Genomic DNA, 17,691 nt, shown 5'->3' on the forward strand with positions numbered 1-17,691 from the left:
CCTGTCGGACAACGTGACCTACTACGTTTCCTTGGTCCCTTCTGGCTGCCTTTCCGGAGAAGATAACTGTAGTAGTTGGCTGTGGCCCCTAAAGTTGCCACAGCTGTTGGCTTTCCAGCTGAGTCCTGATGTCCACTCCACTAGGTTAGGGGCCGATACCCTTCTGCGACCTGGATTCTCCCCCACCTGATGTCCATCAGCGTGGAACGAGCCCCACGGGGAGCACTCTCCACCTGTGCCTCTGGGAGAACTCCTTTTCCCTCTCAGGGAACTTCCTTCTTGAGATCACTCCATCCAGCAGCTCCTCCAGACTAGGAGCTGCTGCAGACACGTCCTTCCACTTCTTCCCTCTAACGAGAACTGTCATAACTTCCTACAGTTCTCCCGCTCTAACTCTAAGCTGCACCACCTCCCAACACCCTTCATGAACCAAGCAGGGGTCATAGAGGGTGCAATGCTGTTCTACAGTAAGTGTGTGTGGAATGCAGGTGTGTGAGTGTGGTCAGGTGTCTCCCTCTTACCTTGATAGTGGGATACTACACTTCTGAGTGAGGTGCAGTACCTCTGTGGGGACAGAACCCCCAGGGCCGCCACATTACTAGAAGCAAATCTTAATGATTTGTGTGTCTGAGTGCATTTAGCATAGCAGAACGTTCCTCAGATAAACACTACTAACCTCAATGATCTAAGTGCTGCTCATACTTAATATTAAATTACTCAAGGTGTTTTGAAAATTGTATTTCCATTTTTTCACTATTTGCATATTATTAACATGTCTTTTGATCCTGTGATTTCTATAATTCCATGACTTTTCCTTCTTGGTATTTCAATGTTGAATGTTGGAGTATATATCAATAAAACACCATTTGTAAGTCTGAAAAAGTCATCTGGTTCAGCCTTTAACCTTGCATTGTTAATTCATAGGATGGCAAAAGCCTTAATTTCCTCAATGTATATTTTAAATTTGGCACAGTTTTATTAAAAGAAATATTTCATACTTACTCTAATTTTTGAAGCTCTTCAACCAGACTAGACTTTTGCCTTGGAGTCATTCTTGCAAAAATGGTTCCATTTAATAGCACCTTAAAACATAAATATTAAATCATAAGCTCTGTAAAACCCCATCCTTTATATATATGCAGCACAGTTAAAAAAAATCCTCCAAAGTGTCTACTTCTCTGAATATACAGCAGCAGAGGTGTCTAGATTTACTCATGACTAACTTCCTCAACTCTCTGTGCAATGTGTGGGACACCGTCTTTCCGATGGTTTCAAGGATTTTTTCAATATTGAAAATAATTTTACTGAAAAATATATCATCTTCTATACATGCAAAAATAAAGTGCACAATAGCAATTGAAGAAACTGAATTTCTAGTTTTAGGAATAAATAATCAATTGGTTATGTCAATACAAAGTTTGGCATTAAGAGTATGTTCACACAACCGATTTCTCCACATCCTAGAAAAACAGTATGATTATTTTGTTCAGACATTGATTAGAGCTTGATCATAGACATATCAGTTTTTCTGGACGCGTAGAGAAAAAAAAATCTTCTTCATTATGTCAGGTCCTATTTTTTTTTCACGGAGCCATACACTTGCATTGTAGATATGTGTACAACCCCATAGAATATCATGAAACCCACGGATAGTACTCATACAAGAAAATTGGTTGTGTGCACGAGCCCTAATGTAGGAGGAATAGTGCAATGTTTATTAAAGCAGATATATTAGGGAATCAGTCTGGTTTCTTTAAATTTCCTATAAAAGTGGTATGGTATTAAGAAACAAATCTATAATATGGCGCTGGATGCTTCCTGGCAGATGCCGGTATAGACTGCACCTGAGCAGTGTGGCTGTCAGAAGGACGCATCCAGCATCAATATACCTGATTGAGGAGCATATACCAGGATGGAAGAGCATGTACCAGGATGGAGGAGCACATACCAAGCTGGGGGAGAATATACAAAGCTGGGGGCGCATATACCACGACGAGCTATTGAACCCGTTCTACGTTCAGGTGGTGAGCATTGTTATTGGCACATTTTTGTGCTGTATCAATATGAAAAATAGAAAGCACTAAGCACCACTGTTCCACCTTTTCCTCAATCTGGATTCCAAGAGGCAAAAAACACATGTAGCAATTATACTGCCATAAACCCCAAGAATGAACGGATGCTCAATCCATAAGAAGCAACATGTAATGAATCCATATGAAGAAAAACAACGGATGGCACTCACGGTTCAAATATGAAAAAGCTTTATTCCAAAGTAAAAGGCATCAGCACGAGAGACATGTGAAAATTACAGAATATGGCCGTTTTGCGCTCCTGCGCTTCAACGGGTCCTGCAGGTTCACGGTATTATTTCTGGTGACAGGTTCCCTTTAATTTTGTAATACAATACTTCAATAAAATGGTGTCGGAGTCAGCGTGTGTGCATACCACACTATCCAACGCCATTGAATACACAGTGTCTTAAAAAAAATGGCACCAGAAATGTACCAATAAAAATGCAGAACAGTTTCAATACCTAGTTACACATATATTGATACAATGTTAGTAAGACTTTGCATAGGTGCACACAACCGCAGAGTCTCTAATTCAAGAGAAAAGGGTCGATCATTCACATGACATTCTGATGAAACTCTGATCAGAATTTAAACTGAATGTCAGCATAGTGTAATCTGATATTCTGGGATGAGAGAATTGGAGCACACTGTGAGGAAAGGATGGAAACAAAATGTCTCCATCTTCTCCATTGTGTCAGTGCACGGACTGCACTCAGATGTCATTCCAGTATAGTTCAATGATTTCACACTCATTGACTTGCATGGCCAAGTGTAATCCAATAATCAGATCAAATTCGAAAATGCTGTTATTTTTTTCCTAGTACAGACTTGGTCCAAGGAAAAAATGGACATGTGCTTGGCTCCATAGAATAACATTGGTCTGAGTGCAAAGTGATATTTTGTCAGACAGCACTTGGATGGAAAATATGGTGGTGTAAGCAAACACTTAAGATGTTTAATTCCATAGAAACCAAACACTGCTCATTAAAAGGAATATGTCAGTAGGATCAACCTTCCTAAACAGTCTATATGAGTATGCAGGCCATAGGAAATTGAATACATTGATATCTGCGATCTGATGTCTTATTCCAGAGAAATCCCCATTTTTCTCATATATAAATGACCTCTTCCAGGCTATGGGGAGGATGTTACCTGGAAGATGACTCTGCCTCCAGAGCTTGCTTTAATTAAAAGGAGGAGTCACCAGTGTGAGACAAGTAAGGAAACACAGAACAGGAGAAATGAACTTTGTCTTCTTGCAAACACATTATTTGCAGCTCTTCAGCTCTGCCGTATTGCAACAATATTGCAATCCTGTCTGCCTGTGAGATGGAAGCTGAAGCACTGAGAGGAACCTGCAGATGTGTCAGGTATAATCACACACAGCTCTGCAGTGAGATCAGGAAAGCAGAGAGCAGCCATTACACATCACACTGGTACCTCCCCCTTCATGTAAAATAATCTCTGGAGGCAGAGTTATCTTCCAGGCAACATCCTCCCCATAGCCTTGAAGAGGTAGTTACGTAAAGTGATAAAAGATTATTTCTCAACAACAAGACTTCCAATATGAATCATACAAGTAGGACGTCTGTAACCTGTATTCCTATATTAATAGATTAGATACATTTGGTTAAATGTGGTGACAGATTGCCTCTTAAAAGAGAATGGAACCTCTCCGCTGACTGAAGATCTGAGCCTCCTGAACCAGACAGTGCACTTTTCATTAATTAACACATTGTGCAAAATATAAGTAAATGTGAAGGCAAAGCTATTTTCTCCACTTACCTTTGGCAGCAAATTGGAGAAATATTGTGTTAAAACCTGATAGGACTTTCCATTCATTGCAAAGTGAAAGTTTCCGAGGATTGTGGGATTATTAATCCATCCGTCTCTTACATGAATTTGTGACTCCAAAAAAGAGAAAAATTAGATTATGAAAAAGCTAAAAAGTTTTTAATTTTTAGTCCTAAAAATCTAACATTTTTTCAAAACTTTTAAATAACTGCTTTATGTCACCATATTCGAAAAGTCTTAACTTTTTTATGTTGATGGAAATGTATATGGACATGTTGTAGTATGAGCTTTGTGTAGTTATATTTGTACTACTTTGGGAGACTTTTTAATTTATTTTCTAAATGAATTAAACTGATGTGATCAGATCTAGCTCTGGTTGCCTAAGTTATGGGTATGATCTGACTTCAAACCACCTTCATAAATGATTAATATAAGCCCTAAATTATGCATATTCAAAAACATGTAAAAAAAATAAAACATGGAGTAACTCTGGAATTCATGCCAATTGGTAATTGGTTGTAATTTCACCTGACTTCTACTTAGATTGTTGTAGGCAATAGTATTAAATAAAGTTTTAGTCAGTCAATATTTATTTCCCTAATTGTTTCAGATTATATGGGCATCCATTTTTGGCCAATCCTAATATTGGAGCATAAATGCAATTTTGCATATTAGATTATGGAACTGTACATACCCTGCTCTGTTTTATTATAGTAATTTCTATTATTAAAATAATTTTTAATTGTATAATAAAACATACCTGAGCCTTTAAATGGATTCCATGTGCTTCACTTTCAGTCAAGGATGTCCAGGTAAGTGAAGCAGGTAAGCCTTTCTCAGGTTCACAGGCCTCCAACATAATTATGTTGTTGTTGGAGGGAATCATTCCTGATTTTTTACCAACAGTCACAGCTGTCTGAAGGTTATCACCTATAAAAAAATAAGATTATAGACAGTCCAAGGAAAAGGACAATAATGTTTCAATATGGGGCAGCAGTCCCTCTATCCATCTATTTACACCACTTTCTTCTCTATGACCTTGGCACTGTGATACCAGATACATGTGTTGCATTTGGACTTTATATACAGTCATATCTAAGTGCTTTCTTATAGGTGCATGCTATTTAGATTGTATGCTAAATGGAGGGGGAATGCAATTGCAATATGAGTTAATCAGCCATTGGATGCAATGACCACGGCTGTGGATGTAGTTCTACTGCCTCTGGAACGTGGCAGACAATAGCAACTTCCTGATAAGGAACTGTGATTTAAGGTATGGTCAGACGGCCGTAGCTTCTCTCATCAGTGAGAATCGGGTCGATTGGGCTAATGACACTCTGATCAAACCCTGAACAGATTTTGATAAGAGTGTCAGAATAGTGTGATCCAATTTTCTAGGATGAGAGAACTGGAGCACACTGTGAGGATAAGATGAAGAAAAAAATGTCTCTGTCTTTTCCATTCTGTGACTCCGTGAAAATCAGATTGCACTCAGATGTCATCCGGCTGAGCTTAAAAAGGGAGATTTACCTCTGGTTCATAAAATTCTGAAACCACAGCAAGAGGTGAATAATCATTTAACCATTTCACCCCCGAGTATGTTTTCACCTTCCTGACCATATCAAATTTTACAGCTCTGACCAGTGTCACTTTATGTGGAAACAACTCTGGAACACTTCAACAGATTTCAATGATTCTGAGAATGTTTTCTTTTGACGTTGTCTACTTCATGATAGCGGTAAATTTAGATTGATATTTTTTGCATTTATTTGCGAAAATATTGGAATTATGGCAAATTTTAAATTTTTGTGCCATTGAATCAGATAGTTTTATAACACAAATTAGTTCATAAATATCAATTAACACATGTATACTTTACATCATCATAATTTTTTGAAAATATTTTTTTAGGACGTTAGAAGGATAAACATTTTTCTTAAATTTTTACCAACAAAATTTACAAAACTAATTTTTGTAAGGAACACATCACATTTGAAGTGACATTGAGGGGCCTTTATGACAGAAAATACCAAAAAGTGACACCATTCTAAAAACTTCACCCCTCAGGCTATGTGCACACTTGCAGAATTCCCGCGGGTTTTATGCGTTTTTGCCACTTTTTTTGCTGCAAAAACGCATAAAATAAGCAACCCATTGTATTCAATGGCATTCCGCACATGCTGTGCTAATGCTGCGTATTTTTCCGCTGCAGAATCGCCAAATTTTGGATTTTCACAAGGGTAACAGGAGAAAAGGGACCATACTGTATTTTCTGCAATTCCTCTTGAGTATGCTGTTACCCCATATGTGATCTAAACTACTTTTGAGACACAGTGCGAAGTTCAGAAGGGAAGTGTGCCATGTCACATTAGCAGAGCCTCTGAGATGCCAGAACAGCAGGAATACCCAAAAGTGACCCTAATTTACAAACTACAAACTACTCCCTTTCTATACCCTAGGGGCATCGTAAGCATGTTGACTCTACATGTGCCTTACAGACTTTTATACTATTAGGCTGTGACGAAAGATAAATTACACTTTTACCACTAAAATGCTGTTTTAGCCCCAAGTTTTTTTTTTATAAAGGCTAATAAGAAGAAATGAACCATACAGTTTGTTGAGCAATTTTTCTTGATTGCGCCAATACATTACATGTAATCGCGGAAAAACTTTTCAGGTACTGCAGACAGCTCAGAAGGAAAGGAGTACCATATTATAGTGCAGATTTTGCTGCTATGGTTTGCGGGTGCCATGATCTACTGCGAGAGCCTTTTTTTTTACATACGACACTTCTCAATAAATTGACCTAAAGATAAAGTGGTTATACTGACACCATGAGTGTGTCACAGAATTTTAAACCTTTGGGCAGTAAAGAAAAAATAATTATGGTACATTTTTGACACAAAAATTTTGCTTACGCCCCAAATTTTACATTTTCACACGTGAAAATGGATAAAAATGGCAATACCCCATATGTGTCTGTGCAAAACTGCTTAGCCACATTGGGATACATAGGAAGGAAAGAGCACTATTTGACTTTTGGAGGAAAATTATTGTATAATAGTTTGCAGACTCTATATACAGAGACTTAACGTTCTAAAAAAGCAGAATCCCCCTCGAGTGACCTCATTTTGGAAATTACACCCCACTGACAAATTATCTACAGGTGTAGTGACGATTTTGACTCCATGGGTGTTTTCCAGAAACAAGCAACAATGGATGTTGGCCAGTGAAAATTGCAAATCACCCATTGTAGTGCCTGTACATTATGCCCAGATGGTGCTTCTGGATACCTGCACCATACATTAAGCGGGCTCCCATCTCTACAGAAATGTCAAACATGTGGATGCTAAATCTGGTTTAGGCACACTGTGGGCCTCAGAAGGCAGGGGTGCTTTTGGATTTAGGAGTAAAGGATTCACAGGATTTCTTTTTGGAGCGAGGAGTCACTGCATTTTTCCAGCGTCTTTGTGCTTCCTGTAACATGGAAGCTCACAATATTTCCACTAACAGATGAGGAACCTGAGTGTGGACTGCTTTTTTTGTCGATAGAGTTGAAGTTTTTATTGGGTACATTTTACACAACATTTTGGAGTACATTTATCTTGTGCTCTATGCTTAGCAATTACATTGGGGTTTACATCTAAATCTTTGAATGGCATGATTCAGATGAAACCTCATTAAATTCACTATAATGAAGCAGCAGAGTTAGGGCTGGCTCACACTGTCGAGTAGTATCCGATGATATTCTTATGTGAGAGAATAGGATGCTACATGCAAATGATCCTCTGCTTAAACTCTGCTAAGAGCATGAGTCGAGTGTCCTTTAACTGTGATCCGATTCTCTCTCATGCAAGAATCAGATCAGAGGTGCTGAAAGATGGAAAACCTCATTTCTATATCTTTTCAATTCTGTGAATCGAAGTAAGTCAGACTGCAAAATCCAAATGCAGTCAGATGTTTTCCAGGCACCCATAGACTTGTATGGGTGCGCGCCATCCAATATATGCTGCCAACTGCAGCATGCAGTATTTTTTTCACAAGCCAACTCGGCATGAGAAAATAAACGCTAGTCAGTAATGTTCCATAGTATAACATTGGAGCAAGTGGTAACTGATAAACCATCAGACTCGCCAGTTTGAGTGAACTGTAACTCTGGTTTCCATCTGGCCTCTATTCAGCGGTATCCTTCTTTTCAGAGGTGCACAACACTGTGGCCAACCACATTTTTATGCATGGGCAGGCCAGGCATAGACCACAGTGCCTCTATCTGCCTCATTATAGGTAATATTTCACTGGGTGTTCCATCTGAATCATGTATTGCAGAGATTTACATAGAATCTCCAATGTAAGCGCTCAGAGTAGAGCGCATGTTAAATGTGAGCCGAGCCTTACTGCAATCTTTGGGAGGCAGAATGAACAAATCAATAGCAGGTGAAGAATTGGTTTTCTTTATTTTTCACACCGCACCTTTTGCTGTGTAAGTGATTAGACTACTTTATTCTTCTGGTCTGTGCAATTTCAGAGATTCCAGATTTTTATCTTTTTTAAGTTTGGCTGCTATCACACATATTGAAAGTGTTAGGACTGGGCGAATGCACCAAATAAAAAGTAATAATAAGGTGCGTTCTCAACCTGGGGTCTACCGTGCGATGATGGAGAAACTACAGCTAGCACAATGGCGGAGCAAGGATGTGAGCCAAAACTATAAACGCACTGAGTTGAAGATCACTCAATATGAACAAAAACTAAATAGAAAGCTCTGGTACTCCACAGAGCAGCAATATAGCAGAGCTATAGGAGCAATACCCTGTTCTACTTAACAGGCGTACAGCAAGTGAGACTCTAGTGGGGTGCCTATCGCTTAACCCCTTAGGAAATCTAGGCTGGTGTTTGTGCTGCTTGAGCTCGTTCCATGACTCTTCTGTGCTAACTGCACACAGAACGGGAAACAGATACCAAGCCAAGCAGGAGTTCCTACCCTACACTGCCTGACAAAAAAGGAAGTCACACACATGCACACAGAGTGGTAACATATCCACTCACACACAAACGATAATAGCGCACTGGTATGCGCTCCTTAGGACCTTTTATACACAAGGCTCATGTCCAGTCAGACAGGACCTTGCCTGTGGACCAACCAGAAGCAGCCACATCACCAGAGCAGCAGACGTCCGAGCACCAATGTGAAGGCGTCACATTACAGACATGCTCAGTAAGGTGAAATCTGGAGTTAGGCTGCAGAGCGGAACGCTGCATTCTTTGGTCGTTTGTTTTTTCCTCCATATATTTATGTGTAAACCAGTAGCCACCATAGGCTTTGCTGTTGATCCAGCAGTAACTACACATGCAGCACGAGCCAGGGCATGGCGCTGGGAATGGAGTCTGTGCTGAGCAGTCAACCCAGAGCCGAGTCAGAATGGGAGACCACTTCACCAGACAAGGTTTGGGATCTATCCCGTGCAGTGGGAGAATCCTGATGCCTAACAGAAAGACTTTCTTTTTCCATAAATAGGTTCATGCAATGCCGTATTTTGAGAGCCATAATTTTTCTATATTTCTGCTGGCAGAGTCATACAACTAATTTTTTTTTGCTGAATGAGTTAACATTGTTATTGGAACCACTTTCAGGCACATAACATTTTTTGATTGCTTTTTATTCTGAAAATGAACAAAAAGCAGCAATTCAGGGAATGTTTATGTATTTTGCGAATGCTGTTCACTGTGTGGTAAAATTGATAAGGAAGCATTATTTTTCATATCAGTGCAATTAAAGTGATACCTCATTCATATAATGTATTTTATCTTTTGCTTCTTTTACACAACAAAAACTGTTTATGTAAAAATGAATTGTTTTTGCATCTATGTATTCTATGTATTCTGACCTATAACTTTTTTATCTATCCACTGAAGGAGTTATATGGTAGCTTGTTTTTTTCATGACAATATGATGTTTTCAGCTATAGCATTTTTATTTGCATTTGTCTTTTTGATTGCATTGCATTCCATTTTTTTTGGTGATATGATGAAAAAGCGTTGTTCATTGAAGGGGTTAACCAATGTGAATGTTTTATAGATCAGGTCATTTTTTGTGTACTGTTTTTGTATTTTTGTTTTTACATAAAGTCACGAGTTTTGGGGTATCTTATTTGTTTAATTTTTTATCATTTTGTGATTTTTTAAAATATTTGTACAGTACAATTTGTATTGTTTTACTTAGTCCCTTTTAGCACTTTGATCGCTGGTATAATGAATTGGAATGTACCAGCATTGCAATGCATTTTACTTTGTCAGTGTTACACTGACAGGAGCCTCTTAGACCACACTCCAGGCATGGCCTAAACAAGCCATCATAGGTGGCAGACAGGAAGGTCGCTATGATGACCTTGGGTTGTCATGATAACTTTTGGCCCCTTGTGACGATGTTTCAGGGCTGCAGATTGCTCCTCCCTCTACCAGCCTCCTAAATATTGCAATCCATATTAAACAGCTGAGGTCACAGCTCCCAATTCTTATGTTTATTTTGTTATTTCCAGCTGACTGATCTTGTTGTTACAAATGTATTAAACCTTTTTTTTTCCACAATTATGTACAATTTCCACTCCTACAGTGGGTGAAATAAGTATTTGATCCCTTGCTGATTTTGTAAGTTTGCCCAATGACAAAGACATGAACAGTCTACAATTTTAAGGTTAGGTTAATTTTAACATTAAAATTAACATTATTTTCTATCAAAAATAAAATCCAGAAAATCACATTGTTTAAATTATATGAATTTATTTGCATTTTGCAGTGAGAAATAAGTATTTGATCCCTCTGGCAAACAAGATTTAATACTTGGTGGCAAACACAGCAGTCAGACATTTTTTGTAGTTGATGATGAGGTTTGTGCACATATCAGAAGGAATTTTTGACCACTCCTCCTTGCAGATCATCTCTAAATCATTAAGATTTTGAGGCTGTCGCATGGCAACTCAGAGCTTCATCTCACTCCATAAGTTTTCTATGTGTAAAAACTAAAGGAACAAAAAAGCGCAATAGGGTCTTATCTGGGTTAATGCTGGAGAAGTAGATTAGATTATACTCACCCTTTTTAGGAGAGATTCAGGCATGTAGGATCAGTAATCTGCTTGCTGCACGTCCAAAGGTCAGCTCTGCGACCGCTTACACATCAGATTTTGGAATAAATTCTTGGACTTTTGTGCGCTACCAGATAAATTCACCAATCCAATATTTAGGAGAAAGATTAATCCATTTATTTTCCAACGCGTTTCGAAATGTGTACCATTTCTTCTTCAGGGGATGACATCCCCTGAAGAAGAAATGGTACACATTTCGAAACGCGTTGGGAAATAAATGGATTAATCTTTCTCCTAAATATTGGATTGGTGAATTTATCTGGTAGCGCACAAAAGTCCAAGAATTTATTCCAAAATCTGATCCATAAGTTTTCTATGAGATTAAGGTCTGGAGACTTGCTATGTGACTCCATGATCTTAATGTGCTTCATTATGAGCCACTCCTTTGTTGCCTTGGCTGTATGTTTTGGGTCATTGTCTTGCTGGAAGACCCAGCCACGGCCCATTTTAACCCCTTCACAACATGCGCCGTACTAGTACAGTGTATGACGTGTCTCTCCCTTTGATGTGGGCTCTGCACTGAGCCCACATCTTCTCCAGCACATGTCAGCTGTTTTGAACAGCTGACATGTGTCCGGCACAGCAGCAGGTGGAATTGCGATCCAGGCGTGACTGTTAACCCGTTAAATGCTGCTGTCAAACTCTGACAGTGGCATATAACATGCACTTCTGCCAATGGAACTGGAAATCCGCCCATCAGTAACATAGTAACATAGTTAGCATGGACGAAAAAAAAAAATTGTCCATCCAGTTCAGCCTATATTCCAACAGAATAATCCCCAGATCTACGTCCTTCTAAAGAACCTAATAACTGAAAGATACAATATTGTTGTGCTCCAGTAAGAAATCCAGGCCTCTCTTGAACCCGTCGACTGAGTTTGCCATCACCACCTCCTCAGGCAAGGAATTCCAGATTCTCACTGCCCTTACAGTAAAGAATCCTCTTCTATGTTGGTGGAAAAACCTTCTCTCCTCCAGATGCAGAGAATGCCCCCTTGTGACTGTCACCTTCCTTGGTATAAACAGATCCTTGGAGAGATATTTGTATTTTTCCCTTATATACTTTACATGGTTATTAAATTGCCCCTCAGTCGTCATTACTCTACACCAAATAATCCTAATTTTGCTAATCTCTCTGGTTATTGTAGTTCCCCCATCCCCTTTATTAATTTTGTTGCCCTCCTTTGTACTCGCTCTATTTCCATTATATCCTTCCTGAGTACCATGCCCAAAACTGTACACAGTACTCCATGTGCGGTCTTACCAGGAATTTGTACAGAGGCAGTATAATGCTCTCATCATGTGTATCCAGACTCCTATTAATTCACCCCATGAACCCGGTTAACTCAACAGCCGCTGCCTGGCACTGGCTGCTCCAGGTAAGTTTATCAGTAACTAGGATTCCCAAGTCCTTCACCATGTCAGATTTATCCAGTGGTTTCCTGTTCAGTGTGTAACGGTGATATTGATTACTTCTTCCCATGTGTATAACCTTACATTTATCATTGTTAAACCTCATCTGCAACCTTGCGGCCCAAGTTTCCTACTTATCCAGATCCATCTGTAGCAGAATTCTATCTTCTGTTGTATTGACTGCTTTACTTAGTTTTTGTATCATCTGTAAATATCAATATTTTACTGTGTAAACTTTCTAACAGATTGTTAATAAATATGTTGAAGAGAATAGGTCCCAACACTGACCCCTGCAGTAGCCCACTGGTCACAGCGTCCCAGTTAGAGAATATACCATTTATAACCACCCTCTGCTTCCTATCACTAAGCCAGTTACATACCCATTTACACATTTTCCCCCAGACCCAGCATTCTCATTTTGTGTACCAACCTCTTGTGTGGCCCGACATCAAACACTTTGGAAAATCAAGATATACCACGTCCAATGACTCACCTTGGTCCAGTCTATAGCTTACCTCTTCATAAATACTGATTAGATTGGTTTGACAGAAGTGATTCCTCATAAACCCATGCTGATATGAAGTTAAACAGTTATTCTCATTGACTTAATCCAGAATAACATCCCTCATAAACCCTTCAAATATTTTACCAACAATAGAGGTTAGTGTTATGAGTGAGTCATCGTAGGAGGCAAAAACAGAAATACTAGCTAAGTCCAGAAAACCAGAGAAGTTGGCAGCTATCGGATTGCAGACCCCTGAACCTATCAACAACAACTAGCAGTAGCCGTGGGGGGTTCCTACGATGCCCTAGACCCCTCGATCACAGCCGGAGAACTACATAGCCTAAAGACAGAAAGGGAAATCTAAACTGCCCCAGAGCAGACCCCAAAGCAATAGGCAGCCCCCAACATATAATGACGGTGAAGCAAGATGAAAAAACACTCACACAGATAGAAAGATAGGCTGAGCAAATGATGGGGCCCAAGCTAACTAGATAGGACAGGATAGAAAAGCTGCTGTCTGTAATCCGCCAAAACCCTATCAAAACAAGAGCCAACAGCTGATAGGGAAAAAAGCCCTGAAGACGCTAGGCTTCAAAAAGACTATATCAGTACTCAGGTATTTTCTGAAGACAGAGCAAAAAGGAATTCAGCTCACCCCAGCAGGGAATGGCAGAAATCAAGGAAAACGATGCAAAACAAAACCAAAACACAAATGCAAAAAGTAGAGCAGAAAACTTAGCTTTTGAGGAGCAGGAATCAGACTGGTCTCCTAGAATCCCTCAGAGAGATCACCAGCAAGGCAGAAGGGCGTCGGCTGCCTTATATCCAGTCAGTAATTCCCGTCACCCAGTCATCATCATCCTGCCCAGGTGCTTGGTAATCAGCCTCACTACCTTCCTTCACCAGAAGAGGGAGTTCATCAGACCTCAATGGTGAAGGGGAAAATGAACTCACAACAGGTTAGACTTACTGGCCTATAATTTCCAGGTTCACTTTTGGAGCCCTTTTTGAATATTGGTACCACATTTTCTATGTGCCAGTCCTGTGGAACAGACACCATTGCTATAGAGTCCCTAAATTTAAGAAACAATGGTTTGTCTATTACATTACTTAGTTCTCTTAGTATTAATAGGTGTATGCCATCCAGACCTGGAGATTTATCTATTTAACCTTATCTCTCGGTTTCGCACCTCTTCTTTGGTTAGATTGGTGACCCTTAATATAGGGTTTTCTTTGTCTCTTGGCATTTCACCCAGCATTTTATTTTCCAGAGTGAATACCATGTTAATATATTAGCTTTTTCCTCGTCATCTACAACCATTCTTTCCTCACAATTTTTTAAGGGGTCTACACTTTCACTTTTTATTCTTTTACTTTTGATATAGTTGAAGAACAGCTTGGGATTAGTTTTACTCTCCTTAGCAATGTGCTTCTCTGTTTCCTTTTTGGCAGCTTTAATTAGTTTTTTAGATAAAGTATTTTTCTCCCTATAGTTTTTTAGAGCTTCAACGGTGCCATCCTGCTTTCGTAGTTTAAATGTTTTCTTTTACTGTTAATTGCCCCTCTTCTTCTTTGTTTAGCCACATTGAGTTTTCCTATTTCTTGTCGTTTTATTCCAACAAGGTATAAACTGCTTACAGTGCCTATTTAGGATGTTCTTAAATATTTTCCATTTATTATCTGTATTCATATTTCAGAGGGCATTGTCCCAGTCAACCAGACTAAGGGCATCTCTAAGCTGGTCAAACTTTGCCTTCCTAAATTTCAGTGTTTTTGTGACTCCCTGACAAATCCCCCTAGTGAAAGACAAGTGATACTGTACAATATTGTGGTCGCTATATCCTAGATGCCCGATGACCTGTATATTTGTTATTCTGTTAGGTCTATTAGATAGCATTAGGTCTAAAAGTGCTGCTCTTCTAGTTGGATTCTGCACCATTTGTGAAAGATAATTTTTCTAAGTTATTAGCAGAAACCCATTGCCTTCATGGGTTTTGCAGGTCTCTGTTTCCCAGTTAATATCTGGGTAGTTAAAGTCCTCCATAACAAGAACCTCATTATGGGTTGCAGCTTCATCTATCTGCCTTACTGGTAGACTGTCCATGATTTCTGTTATATTTAGGGGTTTATAACAGACCCCAATGAGAATTTCATTACTATTTTTCCCTCCATGTATTTCGACCCATATGGACTCGACATCCTCATTCCCTATGCGAATATCCTCCCTTAAAGTGGACTTTAGACAAGACTTTACCTGAAGACAAACCCCTTCTCCTCTCCTATTTTTACAATTCCTTCTAAACAGGCTGTAACCCTGTAAGTTAACGGCCCAGACATAGCTTTCATCTAACCATGTCTCGGTTATTCCCACAATGTCATAGTTACCTGTAGATATTTCTGCTTCTAGTTCATCCATCCTGCTTTTCAGGCTTCTGGCATTTGCTAGATTGCAGTTTAGAGGATTTTGTTTTGTTCCAATCTCCTCCCTGTGGATTGTTTTAGAAATTTTCTTACCTCCCTTCAGAGTATATTGTCTTGGGTCTTCTTTGCCGCACCTCATATCCTTCATCTGCATATTTTTCTACTTCATGTTCGTGTCTCTCGTTTTTCTTCCCATCCCCTCTTCTTCTAGTTTAATGCTTTCCTGATGACCCTCCTGGTCACCTGTCATGTGATCGCGGGTCACCAATGGGTGGGCAAGACAAGCAGAGGTCTCATGCAGACCTCTATGTTTGTCAATTCCGGATTACTATGATCACCGCTCGGTGGTCAGCACTCATAGCAAGTCAGCAATTCTGCTACATACAAATGTCTGATCATTACCTGTATGTAGCAGAGCTGATCAGGTTATGGCAGCTTCTTGTCTCCCATGGAGACAATTGAAGCATGCCAAAAGTAAAAAAAAGTGTTTTAAAAATATAAAGAAAATAAAAAAACATATGAAAGTTCAAATTACCCCCCTTTTCACCCCATTCAAAATAAAGCAATAAAAAAATCAACCATACACATATTTGGTATCACTGCGTTCATAATCGCCTGATCTATCAATATAAAAAAAGAATTAACCCAATCACTAAACAGCGTAACGATAAAAAAATTCAAAAGCCAAAATTATGTTTTTTTTGCGCATCACAACATTGCATTAAAATGCAATATTTGGCAATCAATTAACTTAACCTTAGCCTAAAATTAACCTACCCTTAAAATTATAGATTGTTCATGTCTTTGTCAGTGGGCAAACTTACAAAATTAACAAAGGATCAAATACTTATTTCCCCCCACTGTAAATATTTTAAAAGAATTTTAAAGGACACTCAGTGTCTTAAATAGAAGGTATTTCTTTTAGAAGCCTCAGTAACCTAAAACATTTGGACTGTGTAACACTTGTAACATTTCCTGTAACACCCATAACAGTCCAATTATGTTTTTGTAAAAAGAAATATTAATTATAAAATAATGATAAAAATCTAATATTACAGCATGGGATCTTAACTACAACTGATAAAAAACATAATTATTGTCCAGTTCACAGAGTTTGGAACTTTCCTTACTCTATACAGGACTCTAGGTCTATTTTTGGTAACACCAATAACATCCAGTTTAAACATTTTTTTCACTACTATTTAAATAGAAATTGCAATTTTACCACATACAGTGGGGAAAAAAAGTATTTAGTCAGTCAGCAATAGTGCAAGTTCCACCACTTAAAAAGATGAGAGGCGTCTGTAATTTACATCATAGGTAGACCTCAACTATGGGAGACAAACTGAGAAAAAAAAATCCAGAAAATCACATTGTCTGTTTTTTTTTTCATTTTATTTGCATATTATGGTGGAAAATAAGTATTTGGTCAGAAACAAAATTTCATCTCAATACTTTGTGATATATGCTTTGTTGGCAATGACAGAGGTCAAACGTTTTCTGTAAGTCTTCACAAGGTTGCCACACACTGTTGTTGGTATGTTGGCCCATTCCTCCATGCAGATCTCCTCTAGAGCAGTGATGTTTTTGGCTTTTCGCTTGGCAACACGGACTTTCAACTCCCTCCAAAGGTTTTCTATAGGGTTGAGATCTGGAGACTGGCTAGGCCACTCCAGGACCTTGAAATGCTTCTTACGAAGCCACTCCTTCGTTGCCCTGGCGGTGTGCTTTGGATCATTGTCATGCTGAAAGACCCAGCCACGTTTCATCTTCAATGCCCTTGCTGATGGAAGGAGGTTTGCACTCAAAATCTCACGATACATGGCCCCATTCATTCTTTCATGTACCCGGATCAGTCGTCCTGGCCCCTTTGCAGAGAAACAGCCCCAAAGCATGATGTTTCCACCACCATGCTTTACAGTAGGTATGGTGTTTGATGGATGCAACTCAGTATTCTTTTTCCTCCAAACACGACAAGTTGTGTTTCTACCAAACAGTTCCAGTTTGGTTTCATCAGACCATAGGACATTCTCCCAAAACTCCTCTGGATCATCCAAATGCTCTCTAGCAAACTTCAGACGGGCCCGGACATGTACAGGCTTAAGCAGTGGGACACGTCTGGCACTGCAGGATCTGAGTCCATGGTGGCGTAGTGTGTTACTTATGGTAGGCCTTGTTACATTGGTCCCAGCTCTCTGCAGTTCATTCACTAGGTCCCCCCGCATGGTTCTGGGATTTTTGCTCACCGTTCTTGTGATCATTCTGACCCCACGGGGTGGGATTTTGCGTGGAGCACCAGATCGAGGGAGATTATCAGTGGTCTTGTATGTCTTCCATTTTCTAATTA

The 17,691-nt window shown here is 39.3% G+C and overlaps 1 protein-coding gene across 3 annotated transcripts in view; it reads right to left on the bottom strand.

Moving 5' to 3' along the window:
- The window catches only part of LOC141092474 (probable cation-transporting ATPase 13A4), a 576,817-nt gene that overhangs the window by 146,583 nt on the left and 412,543 nt on the right, over positions 1–17,691 (bottom strand). For 2 of the 3 annotated variants that reach the window (XR_012232812.1, XM_073578640.1), the window contains exons 19-21: positions 4,626–4,796; positions 3,858–3,982; positions 1,003–1,082 (exon numbers count right to left, since the gene is read on the bottom strand). Coding sequence is in view for 2 of the 3 variants with exons in the window: in XM_073578640.1 (XP_073434741.1) it covers positions 1,003–1,082; positions 3,858–3,982; positions 4,626–4,796 (376 nt within the window). In the remaining variant the exon portion in view is untranslated. The remainder of the gene's footprint in view (positions 1–1,002; positions 1,083–3,857; positions 3,983–4,625; positions 4,797–17,691) is intronic. The other variant, XM_073578639.1, reaches the window with a different exon arrangement.

This window comes from Dendrobates tinctorius, unplaced genomic scaffold (assembly GCF_039654945.1).
Source record: "Dendrobates tinctorius isolate UK_male_01 unplaced genomic scaffold, ASM3965494v1 ptg000060l, whole genome shotgun sequence".
NCBI lineage: Eukaryota > Metazoa > Chordata > Amphibia > Anura > Dendrobatidae > Dendrobates > Dendrobates tinctorius.